Genomic DNA, 22,701 nt, shown 5'->3' with positions numbered 1-22,701 from the left:
CTATATTCTCAAGCAAGGCTGGAAAAGGGCCTTGTCTGAACCTCTGTCAGTGGTTTCAGAGCTGAGTGCCCAGTCACCTCCACCTGTTTGTGGCCCCAACTGCAGTACATATTTTATAGCCAGAGGCGAGGAAGAGGAGTACAATTTGGAGGTGGGGGGATGTTATCTAGAACTTTTTCTCCTATAAAATGCTACTGTGTACAGTCCTCTTTAAAGGAGAAATGATAGGACCCATGGAAATAATTGTGCTGTGTGGTAGGAGCGGTGTTTCCACGGGTTTATGCTGCTTGGATCTAAAGATCAGTCAGTGAGTTTGAATATAACAAAACTTCCATAAAAGTCTATTGTGTAAAGAATCTGCTGCTTCTTGAACTCTTCACATACTGTTTAATTGTTGAGTGTTCCTTAAATTAACCTGATCTTTAACAGTGCTCTAACCTGATCTAGAACAAGGCTCCAACAGAAAGGGAGCAACAAGCCTTGGTGAACGCACACTCTGTGCCTGGTAAAGTAGTCTGTACTTCGTTTTGAGCTCCCCAAACCCCGATTACTATCTTCATTTATTGAAGGACAAGCTTGGAGAGGATGCCTTGCTGAGTCTCAGGTTACCCGGTAAGTGTTTGAACTTTTATTTATTTATTTTTTTTAATTTTTAAAAAAAAATTTTTTTTAATGTTTATTTATTTTTGAGACAGAGAGAGAGCATGAATGGGGGAGGGTCAGAGAGAGAGGGAGACACAGAATCTGAAACAGGCTCCAGGCTCTGAGCCGTCAGCACAGAGCCCGACGCGGGGCTCGAACCCACGGACCGTGAGATCATGACCTGAGCTGAAGTCGGACGCTTAACTGACTGAGCCACCCAGGCGCCGCAAGTGTTTGAACTTTTAATCCCGAGCGATTGAGTAATAGTCGTGGCATTAAACTACAATTTTTCCTTTCTTACTTTGGCACTAGGAGGGGACTGATTTTCTCTAACAGAGAGGAGCAGAAGAGCAGGCATGCAAAAATTCTCATGGTGGTACAGAATTCAGTGATAGAAGGATATTCCTGCTTGCTTCTAATATCTTGGTATAATTTAACATAAATTGTCTTTTGGGGGTGAAAAAGTTGGCCAGTTCTCTATGTTCTTAGAGGAAAAAGACACTGTCAGATGTCAGGTGGCCAAGAAAGCTCCTGATCTGCGGAAACAGGATTACCCAGTGGTCTCAGACACATTCCATCATTCAGTTCTTCCTATCGTTTCTGAACAGATGAATACAATACTCTTTTTAAATATAACGTCTGAGTTTGGTCATCACCCAAAGGAAAGTGAAAGGGGCTGGTGTTTGGTTCAGTGGCAATACAGGACCAGTAAATAATGACATTCAGCCTGATGATGACAAGGGTCCAGGACTGCGAGTCGTGGCCACTCTTGCCCCAAGAACATGGAAATCAGTAGTCACAAGTCTGTGTGAGGTATTTATGAAGTTTAATTCCAGCTCTGTGGTTTCTCCATCTTGTATTTCCTCATTATATATATTTACAGATAATGTTTGCTCCATTTTACTTTCATCCAGATCAATATGACTGACAACCTGAGTAATTTCCTATTCATTGCAGCCCATTGAGTCCCAGGACGATATCACCGGCTCTCATAAATTTTGCATAAATTTTCTGTATTCTTTAATAGCACTGGCAAGGCAGCAGTGTTAATGTACATAACCTTGTGGGCTACTGTCAGAGGGGTATGGATGGTAACATAGTTAAAGTGATACACATACTTTCTCAGTTGAATGTTAGAATTTACTCTTGGTAGACCAGTGCTGTACCGTGATTTCCACTAGCATCATAATGGGAATATGCAATATTCTTCTTCCATTTATGTTGTGGAGAGCTTTCAGAATAAACACACATTCTTTTTAAGCATTTTTGGCTTCATTGTATAACTTTGCCACTAATGAACATTTGGATTATTCTCCTGTTTTTATATTTATTTAAAGTCTTTTTAAATTTAATTTTAGAAAAAGAGAGTGTGGGTGAGGGAGAGGGAAAGAGAGAGAATCTCAAGCAGGCTCTACATTGCATATGGAGCCTGACGTGGGGCTCAGTCTCATGACCCTGGGATCATGACCTAAGCAGAAATCAAGAGTTGCACGCTCAACCAGCTGAGCCACCCCATGTCTTTATAGTTGATTTCTGTAGGAGGAATAATAGAAATGAATTTACTCAAACAGTAGGTCTTGAAAATGTAAAGATAAAATCAGTTTGACTTCTAAGATTCATGTTAATTTCCACCAATAATGTAAATGCTGGTTTCTTTAGACCTTAGCCAGTACTGTAGAAGGTATCATCAATTCTGGTCTTTACCGAGCTTAATAGAGGAGAATGATCAAATTATTTTATTCAGGGGTTATCATTTACTATATTGGTAATTTGTATCCCCCCCCCCCCCAAGTGAGTTATTCATGTTTTTCATTTTTTTAAGGGGCATTGATCTTTTTTTTTGTATTGCTTCATTAGGGCTTTCCATATATTATGTGTATTAACCCTGTGTCTGTGATGCAGTTGGTTTTCCCAGTCTTTGGAGTTGGTATATGGTGATTCTTTTTGTTTTTGTTTTTTAATCTTTGGAAAAGTATATGGTGCAGTGCTCAAGCATGGAATCTGTGGAGACCTTAATTGTCCTATTAAAGAGATCTGCCTGGTATTCAGATTTGGGATATGTATATATCATATGAATTTGGGGATACAGTTAAATATAACATCTAAAAATCACATGTATTGATTAAAATACACATGGAAAATCACATAAGCAAATGTATAGGCTAATAAATTATTTTAAGGCAAATATGCTTGTAGCCATCACCCAGGTCAGGAGACAGAATGTTGCCAGCTATCCAGACTCTGTTCAAGGCTTCCTCCCAGTTAGAGTCTCCCTAATCCCTGAGAATACTGTTCTGACCCAGTATTGCATCTCTAATAATTTTGTTTTGTTTGGTTTCATTTTCCTGTTTTTTTTTTTTTTTAAGCTTATTTATTCTGAGAGAGTGAGAGTGCTAGTGGGGGAGGGGCAGAAAGAGGTAGAATCCCAAGCAGGCCCCATGCTGACAGTGCGCCTGTCGCAGGGCTCGAACCCATGAACCTTGAGGTAACCTGAGTGGACACCAAAAGTCAGATGCTTATTACCCAACTGAGCCACCCAGGTGCCCCTTTCATCTTTCATTTGATGGCCTTTTTTAAGTGTTTTTTTTTTTTTAATGTTTATTTTTGAGAGAGTACAAGAGGGGGAGAGGCCGAGAAAGGAGGACAGAGGATCTGAATCAGGCTTTGTGCTGACAGACTGACTGCAGAAGAGCCCGAAGTCGGGGCTCAAACTCAACAAACCGTGAAATCATGGCCTGAGCTGAAGTCAGACGCTCAACCAACTGAGCCACCCCAGGTTTCTCTTAAAATGTTGGTCTCCCCCTGACATCTATCTCTTGTTTTTTCCCTTGCAAGATATTTGCTGATGAAATTGGATCACTTGTCCTGTAGAGTTTTCAAAGTTTGGATTTTGCTGGTTGCTTCCACATGGTGTAGTTTAATGTGTTTTTCTGACTTTTGTACTTGCCAGGTATTGGTAATTGGATCTAGAGGCTGTCAGATTCAGGTTTCTTTGGGCAACACTTTTTCATAGGTGGTGGTTTGTTCTTCCATCAGGGAGCTCTTAATCTCTTTCCTTTTGTGATGTTGGTAACCTTACTGGTTATTTCTTATTACATCAGTGATTTATTGGGATTGCAGAGGGGTGATACTTTAATTCTTACATTTCTTTGCTTATAAGACTTCACCTGTATCATTGCTATTACCTCTTAGTATTCATAGAGGAAAAGTAGGATAAAGTCTTTATTTTGTGTGTGTTTATTTTGAGAGAGAACGAACTGGAGAGGGGCAGAGAGAATGGGACAGAGGATCTGAAGCGGGCTCTGTGCTGATAGCAGAGAGCCCGGTGTGGGGCTTGAACTCAACGAGCTGTGAGATCATGAACTGAGCTGAAGTTGGACGCTTAACCGACTGAGCCACCACCCAGGCGCCCCAATTCTACCTTCTTAACAAATGTTTATTATTGTGAGAGAAGAAAGAGTGCGTGTGTGGGAAGGAGGCAGAGAGAGGGAGAGAATTCCAACCAGGCTTCACACTGTCAGCATTGAGCCCAGTGCAGGGTTTGATCTCATGACTATGAGATAATGACATGAGGTGAAATCAGGAGTTGGACACTCAACCAACTGAGCCATCCATGTGCCCCCTAAATTCTACCTTTTCTTTACCGAGTTTCAAAATAGAGTTGGTTCTCTAACATTCTCTAAAGGTGACTGACTCGTTAAGTATTATGGACTTACAGAAATAAACATTCTTTTATCATAATTAATTTCCTTGATGAGAACCAGGATTCTTGATATGGAAAACTTTATAGCTTTAAGACAGAAGGTAGTCAAAACCTTTTGTAGTTCTACATTTAAATGAGAAGTATCACTGTAAACTTATGACGTACTTAGTTTTCCTTTTTTATTGTGGTAACGTAAAATTTACCATTTTAACCATTTTTGAGTGTACAAGTCAGTGCTCCACTTTGAGCTGTATCTGCATTGTAAGAACATCGTCGTTATATAGTACAGTCTCCCTTTTAACTCTTTGGTCTTAACTCTTCAGGTAAATACATGTTTAGTGCTCACTACCATTCCTTATGTCATTGTCCTATCATTTTGGTTGTCTTGCTCATTTGTTAGATTCTTCAGAAAGGCCTGTGAGAATAATAGTCCCTGAGTGTTGGTATTCTGGTGACAGGTCATCTGCAGCCTTTTTATTTGAAGGTCAGTTTGTCTGGATAACATTCTAGATCATATTTTGATTTTTTTTTTTTTTCACTGTGTTAAGTGTGTTCTTTTTGGCATAAAGCATTACTGTCAAAGTCTGATTGTAATATGATTTTCTTTCCCTCATGAATGCCTTGTTCTTTTTGCCTGGAGCCCACAGGATTTTTTCCCCCCAATAATGTTATCATACTGTGTTTGGGTGTTGGTTGTTCTGGATCAGTATTACCTTTTAAAAACATTTTTTAATGCTTATTATTTTTGAGAGGGAGAGAGAGAGACAGAGCACGAGCCAAGGAGGGGCAGAGAGACGGAGATACGGAATCCAAAGCAGGCTCCAGGCTCTCCTTTAAAGGACCCAGGGCTCAAACCCATAAGGAGTGAGATCTGCTGGACGCTCAACCGACTGAGCCACCCAGGTGCCCCTGGATCAGTATTTCCAAGTACATGGTACGTTCCTTCCATGTGTAGTGTCAAATCTTTTTTATTCTAAGTTTCAGGAAAAGCAAAGTTTTCAGTGTTTGTTCTGTCCCTTGGTTTAGGTTTTCTTCTTTGGGGACTGTTATTACAGCTCCATATATTTGCTCTGCTTGGGCTCTTTTTTCTCATTACCGTTGATCTTTAAGCCTCTCACCCTTTTTATCTTAAGATGTTACTCTAGTTTCGTCTTTTCTGAAATTGTTTTTACTGGGTTTATTATAATAACCAATTTCTGAATTTTTTTCTAATTTCAGTTTATATTATATTTTATGCCATTTTCTTGATGTTTTTTTTTTTTGAGGCATTCGGTTACAGTTTTCACTGGTTTCCTGAGCATGTCTTTCTGGTGTGCTTTGTTGTTGTCTATAGGGATTGATTGTATTTGAGCCTCAGGCTCTTTGTTCTTATAATAATGTTGTATGGGATTTTACTTAGATTATCTTCTGTTGCCTGTTTTTACATGAAATTACTTTTGCTGCTGTTTTACAAGGGATGTGGGTCAGGGTAGCTTTTCTAACTGTATTTATTCTCTACACCTGCCTCTTCTGTTTGGGTGTAGTGGAAAGAGCTACGGCAGATTACTTTCTGAGATCTGGTTCTGCTCCCCTATTGATTACGTTGATTATGGTGGGGACGGTGGGGTTTTCAAGGGCTGTCAGATGTCCTGGTGCTTCCTCTGCCTTGTTTGCACGCATCTTGCTGTTGTTAGTAGTTTGTCCCTGCCTATTTGTATATTCTGGGATTTGTGGGGGTACTTTCAAACCTAGTTTTGTTGTAGTACATTGTTTATGTATACTAGTTGTGTGTGTGTGTGTGTGTGTGTGTGTGTGTGTGTGTGTGTGTGGGGTAGCTGCAGGGAGCAGAGAATGGGTGGGAGGTAAGGAGATTAAAACACTATGTCACTGTTCTGCTGTCTTGCCTAAATCTGCTGGGACAGTCCCCAGTTGTTTTTAGTTTGGATGTAGTCTGGTTAAATTATGAGTCTCTTGTTTTATAGTTTCTGAATTTAGCCTCCTATTCACTTTATGATAAAAAAATACAGTATGATGCAAACTTTAAAAAATATTTATTGATGTCTTTTATAATATATATATATATATATATATATATATATATATATATGTATATATATTTAGTCCTAATAAAACGAAATACATTTAAAGATTTCTTAAATTCATACCAGTCATGTTTGGAATTAACATCACTTAGGCTTAGTATTTTCCTTAATGCATTACTGGATTCTACTACCTAACATTTCATCAGGATTTTTGTTTTATTTATGGATGGCCTTTGTGCATTTCCATTGTATTTTAAGCATTTTTCAAGTTCATCTTCAATGTCACTGACTTAGGTTTCTGCAGTTTGATTTGACTTGATGCATCTGCTAGGTCTTTTAGTTTGGTAAGGTGGTCTCTTAGTTTCTGTTCTTGGTTACACCAGATCCATATTAATCTCACTTGATTTTCTTTCTTTTTTGATCTTGTTTCTTAGAAGCTACACTCTAAGTACATTAAGAATACAAATCCGTTTGAATTTATCATCTTCTGATACCCAAGGTGGTCCTCCCATTATATTTATCTGCCTTTTGCATATTGTGTTTCAGTGTCCTCCCTCCACCTTTCCCAGTTCTGTCTTCATGAGGAAGACCTTTGCTGAACCAAATTGTTTTTAGTGGGCGTCCTGTCCAAGCTTGCTGTTTGCTCAGGGTTGGTCGGTAGGTCTCTGTGTTTAAGTGTGTTCGGTTCATCCTTTAGGATGAGAGAAGAAAGCTGGATAGTGGCCAATCTTAGTCTTGTTTCATTCAGATAGCTGCTTTGGGGGGATTGGGAAGGGGGTGTGTGGAGTGGCACTTGCTGCTGGAGCCTTTCTGGGGTGGGTGAGCTGTGGCAGCTAAACCCTTACTGAATTAGCTCAGCCTTTTTGTGGTAGGGTCCTATCTGGCGGGGGCTCCCTTCAGATCAGACCATTCCTTGTGTGTTGTTCCTTGGCCCTATCTAGGCTGACCCAGGTATCTGGAAAAATCAAAACAATCCCCCCTCTTCAACCTCACCCTCCTTACCATTCTGAGGAGTGTAAATGGTTCCAATTCCGGGTGCTTCCTACTTTTTCTGGGGCCCACTTTGTCCTGCAATCCCCTTTCTCCAGGGTAAGACTTTAGGTGGCTTTCTTCAGGACTCTCATTTCATACTTCTTTTGCTAAAAAAATTGTATCCCATTTCATTGCTCTTCAGTTTGGTCTTAAGATTGTATTGTACCTGGTATGCATTCTCCAGCACTCCTAGAATGGGCTATTTCTGTATTAAAATGCATCCCTCTTTGTGTTCTTGTTTGGGCTTTAGACAAAAGAGTTACATGAGCAAATAAGCACACTCTCTGTCAGAAGTTTTACCTGAGTAGGAGTGAGCCAGTCAGCACCTGACTTTTGGGGTGTATATGGAAAAATTCAGGCAGGCAGCAGCTGGTATGTCCAGAGAAATTCTGTGATAAGAGGCCGAAGTTATGACAAAATAGCATCTATAAGGTTTCTAATAAAGAAAAGGTATGAAGAGTTGGTGATAAGGCCACTGACTGGTAGAGGGAGAAATGGATCTGCAGAAACAGACCCACACATAGCAGGATGGTTATGTACTATGTTTATTTTTGAGAGAGTGCACGAGCAGGGGAAGGGCGGGGGGGGGGGGGGGATGGTGGAGACAGAATCCCAAGCAGGCTCAGTCCTGTCACCCCAGAACCCAATGTGGGGCTTGATCCCACAAACTGTGAGATCATGACCTAAGCTGAAACCAAGAGTCTGATGCTCAACCGAGCCACCCAGGTGCCCCAAATAACAAGGGAGTCTTACCAGTGGAGGGCACTGAGTGAACACCCGTGAACCCCATCGTTTAGTATCAGAGGCCCGGTCATATGCCAAGTCCCATTTTTACATTTCTATGACCTGCCATCATCTTTCTTGTGCTACTCTAGGTTGGTGTCTGCATCTTAAAATCAAGAGACTAAACTGGTGCTTTTTATTTTACTCTGTGAAGCAGGATCCCAGGTCATCCAAGCATGGGGTCACGGGGGTGGGTGGGGTGGTAGCGGGAGGTGAGTGGGTAGCAGTTTTGAGAAAAATGAGGAATAGTATTCATTATAAAGAGAAAAACCGACAAGGAAACAATGGCTGAGTAGCTGGGGAGTCTCCAGGTATCGCTGGAAATCATGGATTTATAGCAGCATTATTCTACATGGCTGTGGGATTTCCTCTAGGAAGAGGAATGTAGGAACCAACAAGCTGGCTAGTGGAAGGAAGGATCCAGGATTAGCTGGGACAAGGGTGCCGAGTCTCTGGGATGGATGGGGGCTGCTGTGCTCTACCGTGGTGTCTAGTCTAACAGAGAAGAAATGAAAGGTGGGGCTTCTGATGGGGAGAACATTGACAGTGTTGGGATTAGGCTTGCGGAAATTGAAGACTTTAGTAGCGGGAAGAGGGGAGTAAAATCTAGATGGTCAGGGCTTTGCAAAGGCATGGGATGTTGAAGGTCTTGGAGCTTTAGATTGTGTTAGATCCTCCGTGTGGCCATGTAAGAGTTGTTGATTAAAAAAAATTTTTTTTAATATTTACTTATTTTTGAGAGAGAGCACGAGTTGGGAAGGAGCAGAGAAAGAGGGAGAGACAGGATCCAAAGCAGGCTCCAGGCTCTGTCAGCACAGATCCCTGACGTGGGGCTCGAACTCATGAGCCACGAGATCATGACCTGAGCCGAAGTCGGACGCTTAACCGACTGAGCTACCCAGGTGCCCCAAGAGTTGTTGATTTTAGTTCTGTTGCCTTTGGACCTCTCATTTATGTAATAATTTAAGTAATAATTAACATGTCTTGATATTTTTTATATTTTTATTTTAGAGAGCGTGCAAGCAGTGGGGAGAGAGAATCCATGCTCAGGATGGAGCCCTAAGTGGGGCTCGATCAACTGAGCTACCCAGGCGCCCCTTATCATCATATTTTAAAAGGTTACTTTATGGATTGCAGAACTAAAACAACAAGGCAAGAACCAAGTAGTAAGTAGAGTGTTTATTTTTTTAAAATTACTTAAAAAAGGTTGTTTACAGAGATGTGGATTTACATAACTTGGCGACAACATTTTAAAAATGTACAGGCTATTTCATATTATTGCACTTACTCTTTAATATATAAGGCATTTTATTTTACATAAATAAAGGATGTATATTATAATACAACAGGTGTGGTGCCAATTAAGTCAACCATAAAATTAAATGAGATGTGTATGGAAGGACAGAAATGAAACCCGACTTACTTCAACTTTCACAGAATATCCTTGCAACTACAATTTACTTGTTGTAACACATATTTACCCTCATAGCTTATTGTGGGTGACTGACGAGTTAAATAGAAACTCCAAACAATGAAAATTTTAGTAGGATAATAGAATACCATTAGTGCTCACTTCAGGAAGTGTGGGAATTAGACTAATTAGAAATACTAGTCATGCCTTGAACACTGAAGACAAGTAAGTAGCCTTCTAAGGGTCAGAGATAGTTTAGCCTTTTGCTTTCTCCCTTCAATTCCAACTGGTGACCAGGGAAACCCTTCTCGCAAGATCTACTAGAAATGGCTGATGACTTTAACACAATTTAGTGAGCCAAAGGTCTACCCTTTGCACTCTTCAGATACGATGATCAGGGACTCTTGGAAGGAGACTGTTCCACTGCTCCCCATTCTGTAGACATTCCTGTTTGCGTAGGAATGTGAATTTCTTACTGGTAGGCACAGCTGGAAGGGTGGAGGCAAATATTCTCTTACCATTCAGGCAAGAAAGCAGAAACCACAAAACTGACCCCAGAGACTTAAAAACAATCTAGCATGCACCTTGCACTGACTGCCTATAGTATCCTACCTGGAACTGTAGTGAATAGTAGAAGCTAAATTAATCAGGTCTTTCTAGCTAACTCTTGTGCAACATTCTCTTTTGTATATAACCTACGGAAAAAAAAAAATGAGAAATCTGGGCTCACCAGCCAGATACTTCAGTCCCATCTGAGAGACCCCTCTGGGCCAACTTTACAGAGGTTTACTGGGATTAGTCACTTGGAAAAGCAATGTACAAAGGTGAGTAAGCACCTCTATGATCGGGGGAGGGGGTACAGTGACCTCCATTCTTTTCTCTAAGCCATAGACCCAAGCTGCAGGTTATTGGAAGAAGTCTCCGACATAATACCTCGGCGTCCTCCCACAGGCAGGTTATGATTCTCACCTGTACTCCCAGGACTCGATCTGCTGGCCTGCATCACCCTTGGATCTGGCTCGTAACTACATAGTTCTGCTGCTTTACCTTGAAAGAGTGACTCACCCTTGTTCTCCATTTTCTTCTTTTTACATCTTGGTAAATGTAGCTGGTGAAGGTTTAGAATTTAAGAAAAGAAGGTGCAGTAGGAGGAGAAAAGCCAGTTTTGTGACAGGGAACAGCGCATTGAATGGGAACAGCCACTACGAACAAGTCATGCTTTGAAAGGAGAGCAGCCGGGATGGGTTTTCACAGGCAGTATGAGTCACGACAGTCTTTTGCAGGGAAACGGTTTTGCAAAAGGAAGAATTTGCAAAACAGGAAAACAAAACCAGCAAACGCTTTAGTCACTGCAGAGCCGACATCACACCCAGGTCAGGAAAAGAGGTCCAGTGCTTTAGAAAGGTTCTATTTCTTAAGCTTGTTGGGAAAGGGGAACACAACCAGCCAACCAAAAAAAAGTCCCCTAGAAGGATTATTTTTAAGTTCCTCCATTTGGATTGTAAATGTAATGCCTACGTTTATAAATCCAAGGGTACTAAAAAGATTTCTAAAAATTTGGCTTAAATTAGTGGTTGGAGTGCATAAAATATAGAAATGGAAACCCAGTGACTGATATTTCTGCCCACTCTTGGGTTGACTGGTCTTGAACTGAAGCACTTATTCAAGACAAGTTGCAAACCAGATGCAAGGTGCTTTCAGAGCTGGAACTTTCTGCTCACTCAAAGCAGCAAAGCTCATGGCTATTTAGTGTGGTTTATCAGAACGGCATTTTTGTAATATAGCCTTACGACTTACACTTTTAGATCACGATCAGCACTTCATGATGATCGACAATCCACTGAGTTGAACTCTGCATCCGTACATTGCACATGACACTCTCTAAAAAATATCACTTTCTGTATTTTGCTTTTTCATTTTTGGGTAATTCCTGAGCTCAGCTTAACTGTTAGGTCATAACTGATCTTCTTTAAGTCTCATTTCTTTTCACGGTAACAATACAGACCCACAGCTCCTTCCACTGAATGTGCCTAAAAGCACTGTTATTTACTTACAAAATTATATAAAACTGTAGTCCTTTTAGTTGTGACATTTGTGTTGCCCCCTCGGACCTGGTTACCTCCCTCACTGCCAGGACCGGGTACAGTGCGAAAGGAGGCAAGAAGGATGCGAAGGTCTAGGTAAATGGTTCGAATGAAGGGCACACCGTGTCTCGTGTCCCCATCAGTAAATGTGAAAAGGAGGGGACAGGCACTGGAACGAAAGGATCCCTCCCAGCCGAGGTGGTCAAGGTCAAAGGCTTCCAGGGGTCCGCTCCACCGCTGCTGTACGCACAAGAGGTCAGCTTCACGTAGATGTCAAAACGTGGAGATTTCTATAGTCCTTGCCTGTATCAGCGTTCCTGTGTTGTTTTAGGAACCCAGCGTTTGAAGAAGTTACTCTGATTTGCTCAAGTAAGGGAACTGAGAAAAGGAGATGCTTGTAACCAGCATGACCAGTGAGCATCACCACTGGTGATGGTTTCAGGACGAATTTCTATGCTTCCTAATTACTAACTGCACAGGTCCCTCCGGGACAGACTTCATAATATTCCAGGCGTCAAAGTGCATGAGCCCAACCAGGGGTTTCCCATTAATGGCGAGAATTTCATCTCCAGCTTCTATTGTTCCCGCTTGTTCAGCTGCACCCCCTGTGAGAATAAATGCAGAATAAGGGCTTGGCACCTTCGTGGTATTCAAAATAAATTCCAAGGAAACGAAAAACTTAAATGGTACCCAGTGCCCATATTCTTAAGACGCACAGGGCATACATCCATTAAATATTCAAATCTGTAACCTCCTCCTCTCCTAAGATGCATAAGCAGTGGACTAGGAGAAAATCATTTTCAATGTATTTAATCAACAGAGGGAATACGCAGACTAGATAAAGAACTACAAATCAGTAACTAAAATCCAAATGGCCAGTAAGTGTAGGAAAACAGGCTCCACTTTGATCTAATATACCATGACGGCTAATCAGGGACTGTGGAGATTACTTACACACAAAACCTGATGTATTTCTACACCGCAGCTTTCTATACAACAAGCTTAGGAGTATATGGGTGTATGTTACTGATACCGTTAGTATTCACTATTGTGACAGCATATTACATATAATAGGATATACATTAGTATATTTTTATATATACTGATATTGTTAGTATAACTATACTTTAAAAAAATGTTAGAGGAAGAGAGATGATCCCAAGCAGGCTCCGTGCTGTCAGCACGCAGCCCACCGTGGAGCTCGATGCCAAGAATCACGACATCGCTACCGGAGCCCAGATGGAGTCGGATGCTTCACTGACTGAACCGCCCAGGCTCCTCTATAATCAGATTTAAAATTTGTAATATAATTGTTTAGCTCAGGAACCTGAAGAGGTCTTTGAGAACTGTCCAAGATTAAATGACGATGCAGGGTCATAAAGAGACCTCAGATCTACCACATGTTTCAATGATCTCTACTCCCTCCCATCCTAGTATTGCAATTTTAAATGAATGGGATCTTGGTCCATGTTAACTACCCCTGACTGGCAACCCTGATGGCCTTACTTAGCCTGTATGTTTACATCAGCTACAGCTAATACTAGTTAAGAACATGGGAGTTGGACACAGACCCTGGGGCCAGACTGCCTGGGGTCAAGCCTTATTCTCCCATTTGCACCTGTGACCTTCGGGGCTCGTGTGGTCCCCTGTGGCACAGTCTCTCCTCTGGTGAAACAGGGATAACAGTACCTGATAGGACTGTCATGGGGGCGACATGTGTTCACATGTGTAGAACACAACAGGGCGGACACAGCATACCGTGTATGTCACAGAGAATAAGAACATTTTCCAAATGGAAAGAAAACAGACTGCCAACTGGGTTTTTTAAGGCATTACCTTTGTACACTCTTTTAATGACCAGGGGCCCGTCTCCAGCCATCGATGATTTTCCTCCATCCAGACTCAATCCCAGCCCGGCAGAGGTCTTCAGCACTTCAACACACAGAGCATCGTGGGAAGCTACACTTCTACCTGTAGCAACGACGTTCGGAAGGATGAAGAGACAGGGACACTCATCACCTCCTGTCCTGTCCCCTAAATGTATTCCCCCCGCACCCTGGAGTCCCATCTACCTTCGAAACCAGCATTAGAGTTGATCTCCCAAATTTGGAGCTGGCCTCGTGGCTAAGTTCCTGCCATACCTGCACCTTGTGCTCTTCTAAGCACTTCCTGTTGTGCCCAAGCAGAAACCCCCAGACTCCGAACTGCTCTTGGCAAGCCCCACACGCTGTTGCTGTGGGTCTCAGTGAAGTCACACTTGGGGAGTCAAATTCGATTTCCTGCTGACCCTGACTGCTGATGGCAGCAGTGTGTCACAGTCTGACACTGAAATCCTGCAACACCCAAATGCCAGACCCCATGTGAGACCGTGACCGTGGATTCCAAAGCTCCCACGGACGCCCAGAGCTCCTTTCCTTCCTCCTCCTGCCACACATGCTCCTGTTGTGTGTTTTCATCACACACCAGCTGCCTTCACTGCCGTCTCCTCTCTCCACTGGGGGGTGGGGGACGTTTCCACGGCAACACTCGTGCCTGCTCTGTGTGCTAGTGTGGAGAGGCCTGGCTGAAATCCGCCTTGGAGATCTGCATAGAGATTGTAAGCTTGCCTTTTATTTCTCTTATTTACACACTTTCTCAGTGAAGGACGTTGAGGGGAATGGAAAGGCGCACCGAGCTCTCTGGGAGGCAGGGGAAGGACCACAGATTAAACTGCCCCCTTCAGGTTGAGGCCAAGCTAGCCAGCATCACTGCTCTTGCACATAAAGGCCAGTCCATTAGTGTGGTTTCACGAAGGCGACTCCACATCCCATGTGGTCTGAAGGAAATGTGCTAATGGGAGCAGCCTGATTTTTCCGTAGGTGATTTCACTTGCTGTTAAACAGGAAAACAGGCCCATTACAGTGGCTCTCAGCTCTGGCCAGACTCTACTGGAATCACCCAGGAACCTTAAAAAGATTGTGATGCTGGGCCCTGGCCTTTACCTTCACCCCCATCCCTGAGGTTTTATGATTGAAATAAGCTGGGGAATTTACTGAGCAGGAGGATTGTAAAAAGCTTCCTACGTGTCTTTAACGTGCAGCCTACCGCATCAGCCCTCAAGTGGGATGCTCTCTGTGTTAGGGGAGAACTGCACAGGTTCAGGTAGAGCCCTGGGCACGGGCATTTTAAGGAACAGGAATACGAAAAAATAAAGGTTAGGCCCTGAATGTGTTTACAATTTGGTAACTCTGTAGAATCTGGTTCAAGGCCAGATGTTCTGAAGGTGCCACAGGAATACTTAATGATTATAAATGACAGGATTAGCCTTCCATATCCCGAGTTCATGAGTCTTAAAAACTCTGGAAGCTACTGGGATTAAATGTCAAGTGGTTTCCTTTGACAACTTGCCCGGATCCCACTGAAAGTACAAGCAATTGAGACTATGCGGGGGCAAAGGTGAGCATGACAAGGTCTGATGACTTAAGGTATTTCCCAATATTGGGAAGGGCTTCGATTTTCTAGAAGAGCAAAAGCAAGGGAACAGAGAAGGCTGAGAATGCCCCCAGCCTGCGGAGGCATCTGGACAAGAAGAGTTCCGTTTGTTCAGTGGACATCAGTGCCCTTTCCAGCAAAGCAATCACAGAGAGCCCAGGCTGCCACGAAGCCAAGGTGAACAGGGAGGAATTCAGCTACCCTTAACTTCATTAGGGAGAGATGTTGAGTGGAAAAAAAACCTCCCCAGAAGGCAATGCCCTGACCCGGGCTTCGTTGGCTCTCCTATGCCACCTGGACTAAAGACATCACTCCTGAACTCCAAGGTAGGGGACACCACTGAAGTCTGATGTAGTTATCTGAAGGCCGTAATCAGCCTGTGCTTCAGAAACACAAGTGGTACTTAGTTCCTCCTGAGTAAGTACTTCATACGCCTTGCTCATGAGCCTTGGTGTGACAGTGTGGAGGGCATACAGAAAATCTTACTTCTGAACCTCTTTTTGTAAGTTCTTCTTGGTTGATTAAGGCTATAGTCTCTGTCTTTAAACATCTGTACCCCCTCATTTCCTTACATTCTTCTAAAACAGGAAAGAATACAAACCTTGATATTTTCCGAGGACAAATCTCAGTACTGGAATTTCTCTTTCTACAGTCTCAACATGATTCCCCTCCCGTCACAAGAGTTTCTTGCTTTACTTACCGGCCACTTAAGTCCTAAGAAGAAGATATAAATGTGAAAGGGCTTCCTTCTTAGCACATTTAGAGAAGCAGTCAAGCGGTCGTTAAAAATCTTCAATAGTATGACTTTAACTACTGGGGGCAGTGGTTTATAACTTCCTTGTAACACTGCTTTTGCAAGAACCATCTGCCGACATAAGACTTCACTACATTTGATTTCTCTGACCCAGATGATAGTAGTTATGTTCCTTCATGCTCACCAGGAACCAATCTGCCAGCTGCACCCACCCTGCTGGTTGTTGAACTGGTGTCTTACCTACTCCAGGATCCAGGAGGCTGGTCTTTCTGGATAGCAAGCCCTTCCCATTGGCTTCCTGTCTGGTGGAGGATCTGGGCTGGTCATTCCCTTTCTTGATGACTACAAGGACATCTTTGTGCAGCTGTGCTTGGTGCAGAACCTTCAGGACCTCCCCATGGGCTAAGCCAGCCAGTGAGGTGCCATTGACTGATAGAAGGAAATCCCCTCGGTTCACAGTCCCTTCCTGAGAAGCAGCCCCCTGAGAAAACACCCTGTGCACCTGCGGCAAGGAGAAGTCAAAAGCCAAAGTCATCATACAAACGTGGTTTACCAAAAACCTATTCAGTGTGAGGGATGGTATATATTTAAAATGTTTAATGTTTATTTAGTTCTGAGAAAGAGACAGAGCATGAGCGGGGGAGGGGCAGAGAGAGGGAGACACAGAATTGGAAGCAGGCTCCAGGCTCTGAGCTGTTAGCACAAAGCCCGATGTGAGGCTCAAACTCATGAACCGTTGGATCATGACCTGAGCTGAAATCGCACGCTCAACCAACGGAGCCACCCAGACGCCCCTGGAATATATTTTTTACTCAACTTCTTGCTCGTGTCTAAGGAGGGCTCGTGCCCTGGCACTCCATGGGGGCAAGAAGAACACAAAAATGAACAGGACCTGGTCTTGCCTAATGAAGGTGGCCTCTCCAATAATCTCAAAGTCCTTTGAGTGATACAAAATTTTAGGTTGTTCTTGAGAAGGAAGTGATTTCAAAAGCAAATGCGGGTTTGGTCAGTTAATTCTAGTGTTTTCCTAGTGCTAGAATAAAATGTTAGGTGAATAGGAGGGTACAGAAAACTGCTGATGTGTATTTGCATCTAATCACTCCGTCTGTATACATCAGTCAGCTCTGTGGTAAGAATGTGTATCTTTGCTAATGAATATATCGTATCCTACTTTCCCCACTTTTCCATTTTTGTTTTGTGAGGAGGGGACAAACACCAGCATTCTTTGAACTCACAGACGTGAATTTTGTTCTGATCAAATGTGAGGCTGCTTCGGGAGTGACTTTCTGCGAGCACCTTGACACTGTCACTTACCACAATTGGTTTTGGCTCCACATCTGTTCCTCCTGCCACAGTGAATCCCAGACCTGAGCCTTCTTTTTTATTCAAGACGATGAAGCAAACGTCTTCTTTATTCTAGTGAAAAGAAACAGAAAAAAGTACAGTTGATCCTTGAACAACATGGGGTTTGGGGCACCCACCCCCACACTGTGGAAAATCTGCCTATAAATTTTGACTGCCCCTCACACTTAACCGCTAATAGCCTGCCCTTGATGGAAGCCTCAGTAATAACGTAAACAGTTGGTTAACACATAGTTTCTGTTATATGTATTATATACTGTATTCTTACAGTAAAGCTACAGAGGGGTGCCTGGTGGCTCAGTCAGTTAAGCGTCTGACTCTTGATTTCAGCTCAGGTCACGGTCTCATGGTTTGTGAGTTCGAGCCCTGCACTGGGCCCTGCGTTGGCAGTATGAAGCCTGCTTAGGATTCTTGGTCTCCCTCTCTCTGTCCTACTCCTGTTCGCTCACTCTCAAAAAAAAAAAAAAAAAAAAAAAGCTAGAAGGGAAAAAACATAATTAAGAAAGTCCTAACAAAGAGAGTGCATTTAGAGTGCTATAAAAAACTCACGCGTAAGTGGACCCGTGCAGTTCAAACCTGTGTTGTTCAAGGTCACGTATCTGTTCCTTGTGCTGGGAGTTAGTAAGTTCTGTGGTCAGCCCTCCCGCTGTGTTGCACAGCTTGTCAGCACGAGCCCCAGTGGCTATTCAGGAGCTTTCCCACCTTCCCTGAACTCAACTGTCCTCTACCCATCCTGGGCAGTGCTTACTTGGAGTTTGGGGGTCCATCCTGTACCTACAGAACCACGGGGATGGTGGACAGAAAGGGGCAGGGACGGGACAATATAGGACCTATTCTAGGCACCATATTGTGTCTTCCTAAATCTGAAGACAGCACATAATTTGGTCATGAAGGGAATTCTTTTTGTTTTTTTTAATGTTTATTTTTGAGAGAGAGAGCGCGTGAGTGAGGGAGAGGCAGAGAGAGAGGGAGACAGAGGATCTGAAGCAGGCTCTGTGCTGAGCACGCAGAGCCCAATGCGGGGCTTGAACTCTTGAACTGTGAAATCATGACCTGAGCCAAAGTCAGATGCGTAGCCTTAGACTGTGCCACCCAGGTGCCTCGCGAAGGGAATTCTTCATTCTATAACTGTTTAAGTCTATAATTTAGTCAGGCCAGGGTCAACAACAGCAGAGAAGAAGTGCCAAGAGGCAGGATGAGAACACACTGAGGCCAACTGTTTTATGACCCCTTCCCACCACGTTCAGTTCATTGGATTTGAGGTGTAATTAATGAATGGGTATTCCTAAAATACAAAGTATGTTAAAAAAAAATAAAGTAGGGGCGCCTCGGTGGCTCAGTCAGCTCTGTCTCTGTCTCAAAAATAAACATTAAGAAAAAAAAATTTTTTAAAAATATATAAAGTACCCTAATACTAACTGCCAACTTGTATTTGAGACTAGAACACTCCTAGTAGTGTCTAGGCTTACGTAACAAAAGACTGTCCTGTTGGATGTTTCAAGCATCCAACAAAAGATACCTTAAAATATTTTAAAATAACTGAGTTAGGCTAATTATTCTGAATTTTGACTTCCTTCACCGCACATGGTAAAAACGATTCCGCAACATTTTTCAAGATCTGCATTGCTAGGTTCCCCATGAAGTGATTTATAATCCATCAATTCAAGGTGTTCTCAACCCAGCAACAGAAAAAGAATCTAAAAATAAAACTGAAGTGTTGTTTTGATGAGAGAAGGTGAAAACACTGAAAGAGAGAACCACCTCTGTATTGTGCTGGGGAAGGAACCCATAATTAAAAAAAAAAAGTTTAGGAGTGCCTGGGTGGCTCAGTAGGTTAAGCATCTGACTCTTGATGTCAGCTCAGGTCATAATGTCATGGTTGGTGAATTTGAGCCCTGAATCAGGCTCTGCACTGACAAGGCGGAACCTGCTTGGGATTTTCTCTCTCCCTGTCCATTCCCCACTCACATGCAGGCTCGCTCGCTCGCTCTCTCAAAATAAAACATAAAAAAATAAAAGAAAAAGAGTTTAGTCCTATTAATACGTCCTAAAGAGTGATCCCAAGCATTTTATGTCTCCCCAGAGAAGTTCATTCAAACCAAATCTCCATTTGCTGACACTAGAATGTTCCACAGACCTGCTGGGGGATTTTGACTTTGTTGGGAAGTCTAACCATTTACAGGCTCAGACACGTTCAGAGAGAAGAATGAAAACTAGGCGTTCTTGATGAAAATGGGGCATGTGGTCTGGTACACCCAAATTTTAATTTGCTCAAAAAATGTTTTTTCGAATTGTGTCTGAGGACACAAGCACACTAGAAGCCGACCACGGCCGCTCTGTGAAAGCAAGTGAAGACTGCAGGGAAATGAGGGTGAACAGCTGCATTCTGATGCAAGTAGGAATGCTGTTCCACACCAAGCCACCGTACTTGTCTGGGGGTGAATGTGGAACCAGAGGGACGGGGTGGGAGACCCTCCCAGCTGGCACTCAGCGTCCTGCCCGCACAAAAAGTCTCCCACTGTGTCTGTGGTCCCTGAAAACGTGCATTTCATTTGTGAGGTAGGTTGAGAGTTTTTGGTTTTCTGCTTCTACTTTCTTTTCTTCTTCTTAAGTTTATTTGAGAGAGAGAGAGAGGCAGAGAGAAAGGGAGAGAGAGTCCCAAGCACTGATAGTGCAGAGCCTAACGCAAGGCTTGATCCCATGAACCGTGAGATCATGACCTGAGCCGAAATCAAGAGTCGAACGGCTTAACGAACTGAGCCACCTAGGCGCCCCTCCTTCTACATTTTATCTAACACTGTAGAATGTCTGGAGGACAAGGGACCCGGCAAAGTGTGATCCCACCATGCCACATTGACTGGAAATGCCAGAATGAGACTTGCATGCATGGAACACTTATTGTCACAAGTCGAAGAAAGAAGGGAGAGGACAGAACGGTCCCTTTCACTGAAAGTGAAAAATGCTGGATGTCTCAATGTGTTAACTGCACAGACCCAAACCAGCAGGGTGAGGACCAGAGGGAGTGTGTAAACTAAGGGGAGCTGGTCTCCTCTCCAACTTGGTTCCTTCCTCAGGGGATGCCAACATCACAGCCCTTCTGGGTAATGGTAGAAATTTCTGGCACAGTGTTCTCAGATCTATGAGTGGCCCAGGTACATTACCAGTCAAGAAAAAATTGTTCATATTTGTTTTCTCAAAACAAATATTCACTTATTAGGGTTCAAATCTCTAAGGGCAGTTCTGAGAAATTAATGTTCTTCAGAGAAGTATTCTAGATATGAACCCATGGCTTCTTCTGTTATTATCATCACATCTAATTTATTGAAAGACTGCATTTTAAAAAAAAATTTTTAAATGTTTATTTTTTTTTGAGAGAGAGAGAGACAGAGCATGAGCAGGGGAGGGGCACAGAGAGGGAGACACAGAATCTGAAACAGGCTCCAGGCACTGAGCTATCAGCACATAGCCTGATGCGGGGCTTGAACTCATGGACCGCGAAGATCATGACCTGAGCCAAAGCTGAATGCTTAACCGACTGAGCCACCCAGGCGCCCCAAAAGACTGACTTTTTTTTTTTTTTAATGTTTATTTTTGACAGAGACAGACAGAGTGCAAGTGGGGGAGGGGCAGAGAGAGAGGGAGACCCAGAATCTGAAGCATCTCCAGGATCCGAGCTGTCAGGACAGAGCCCACTGTCAGCACAGAGCCAGATGCGGGGCTCAAACTCATGAACTGTGAGAGCATGACTTGAGTTGAAGTTGGACACTCGACTGACTGAGCCACCCAGGTGCCCCAAAAGACTGCATTTCTAATGACCGGTTAGCCACCTTGTCTTGAATCCCAGGCTTCAGAAGCTCTCATGCTGGGGCCAGGGCAGGGCTACACACACGCTAACTCATTTCCCCAGCAGGTGGCTCCCTTGACAAGTAGTTAACGTCCACCTAGGTGCAGAGATGTGCTGTGGCCATTCCCTCATGTTTCCAACATGCCTAGTTCAGTTTTGAGGACCCTCTGTTGACAGACTCCAAGCGTGGGGGGTGAGGAGGATGGTAACTAGTCACTACTGGGGAATTAACACAGCGGCTGCGCCAATCTGGCACCTGAAATTCAAGTCAAGGTCTAGCTTGTGAAGCCAGCTGCAAGCTGCAACTCCGAGAGAGGTCAGACCCAGCTGGGCAGCTCTGTGCTCGGGCTCAGAGCAGAGCTCTTCCTGGCTCCCAGAGCTCCTGCCCCGAACCTGGGCACGACCCCACCCCGGCCCTGCCCCGGCTTCCTCTCCCTGTGTGGTCGGGTTCCACTCACCTCTGATTGTGCTTTCGCTTCCTGAATGAGAGCCGGGACCGTCGATTTTGACCCCACTGATGATAAAACAGACTGTAATCTTTGCTGGTCTCCTGCTGAGACTAGAAGTTGATCCAAACTAATATAAAAATATGAAAGAAAAAGGCAATTTTCTCCTTTCATAAGGTTGTATTTACAATGCTCTTTCTACCAAGTTGCAGGTGTTTTCTGATTTTCGTGCTTTCTTTTGTTTTTAAAAATAATTTTTTTAATGTTTATTTTTTTCTCGAGAGCGCACTGTGAAGGATGGACAGAGAGAGCAAGGAGACACAGACTCTGAAGCAGGCTCCAGGCTCTGAGCTGTCAGCACAGAACCCGAAGTGGGGGGTCGAACTCATGAACTGTGAGATCATGACATGAACTGTGAGCGAAGTCGGACGCTCAACTGACCCAGCCACCCAGGCGCCCCTTCAAAAGGTGCCCCTTTTGGTCGTAAGAACTCTCAATTCAAACTGCTTGAAGAATCCTGAGTGCTGGGCAGGAATGTCATTCACAGGAATTACTGTGGCTTCTGGGATCCATCACCTCTGGATGTTAGGGAACCAGTGCTGGAGCTCCGCAGAACATTTCTGACAGTTTGAAAAATATTCTTTAAAATGTTAGGAATTTTCTGCTTAACTCAGGTCAGCTTCGAAGGCCCAGACTGTGGTCCCCTGAGGTGCAGCCCTCCCTGTCCACTCTCATCTCTCTGATGGCGCTCTTGCCAAAAGTGCCATGTCCCATCAAGACTGCCCTGCAGAGCGACATTCTGGAAACCCTTTCTCTGCAGGCATGGTCTTTTTCCAGTAGTGATATTAAAAAGCAAAGGGGGCTAAATGCAATGTGGTATCCTGACAGAGAAAAACGACGTTAGTGAAATGTGTTCCGTGAAATCTGAATTAAGTCTGTGGTTAACTGTGTTCTTCTAGTGTTAAATTTCTGACTTTTGACAACTGGACCAGGATTACAGAAGATGTTCCCATTAGGAAGAGCTGGGTGAGGAGCTTGGGAGCGCTCTGCCAGTCTTTGCACCTTTTCCAAAAATTGAAAACTACTTCATAATTTTTTTAAAAGTTTATTTGAGGGGTGCCTGGGTGGCTCAGTCAGTTAAGCATCCG

General features: G+C 43.5%; 1 protein-coding gene and 1 long non-coding RNA gene across 8 annotated transcripts in view; one reads left to right on the top strand and one right to left on the bottom strand.

Annotated features, from left to right (window-relative positions):
* Positions 1-9,345: 9,345 nt before the first annotated feature.
* Positions 9,346-22,701, bottom strand: part of PDZD2 (PDZ domain containing 2) — a 366,979-nt gene continuing 353,623 nt past the window's right edge. For all 7 annotated transcript variants that reach the window (XM_058716556.1, XM_058716576.1, XM_058716586.1 and 4 more), the window contains 5 exons: positions 21,566-21,683; positions 17,216-17,317; positions 16,142-16,403; positions 13,513-13,647; positions 9,346-12,281 (listed from right to left, as the gene is read on the bottom strand). In XM_058716556.1, coding sequence (XP_058572539.1) covers positions 12,115-12,281; positions 13,513-13,647; positions 16,142-16,403; positions 17,216-17,317; positions 21,566-21,683 — 784 coding nt within the window. In that variant the 3' untranslated portion in view covers positions 9,346-12,114. The remainder of the gene's footprint in view (positions 12,282-13,512; positions 13,648-16,141; positions 16,404-17,215; positions 17,318-21,565; positions 21,684-22,701) is intronic.
* On the top strand, positions 13,643-22,504 carry LOC131504395 (uncharacterized). The gene is made up of 2 exons (XR_009257970.1): positions 13,643-15,473; positions 21,836-22,504. It is a non-coding gene; the product is annotated as an uncharacterized LOC131504395 (long non-coding RNA).

This window comes from Neofelis nebulosa, chromosome 1 (genome assembly GCF_028018385.1).
Source record: "Neofelis nebulosa isolate mNeoNeb1 chromosome 1, mNeoNeb1.pri, whole genome shotgun sequence".
In the NCBI taxonomy this organism is placed as follows: Eukaryota; Metazoa; Chordata; class Mammalia; order Carnivora; family Felidae; genus Neofelis; species Neofelis nebulosa.
The sequence above is the reverse complement of the archived record's forward strand: the minus strand, read 5'-3'. Positions and strand labels throughout refer to the sequence as shown.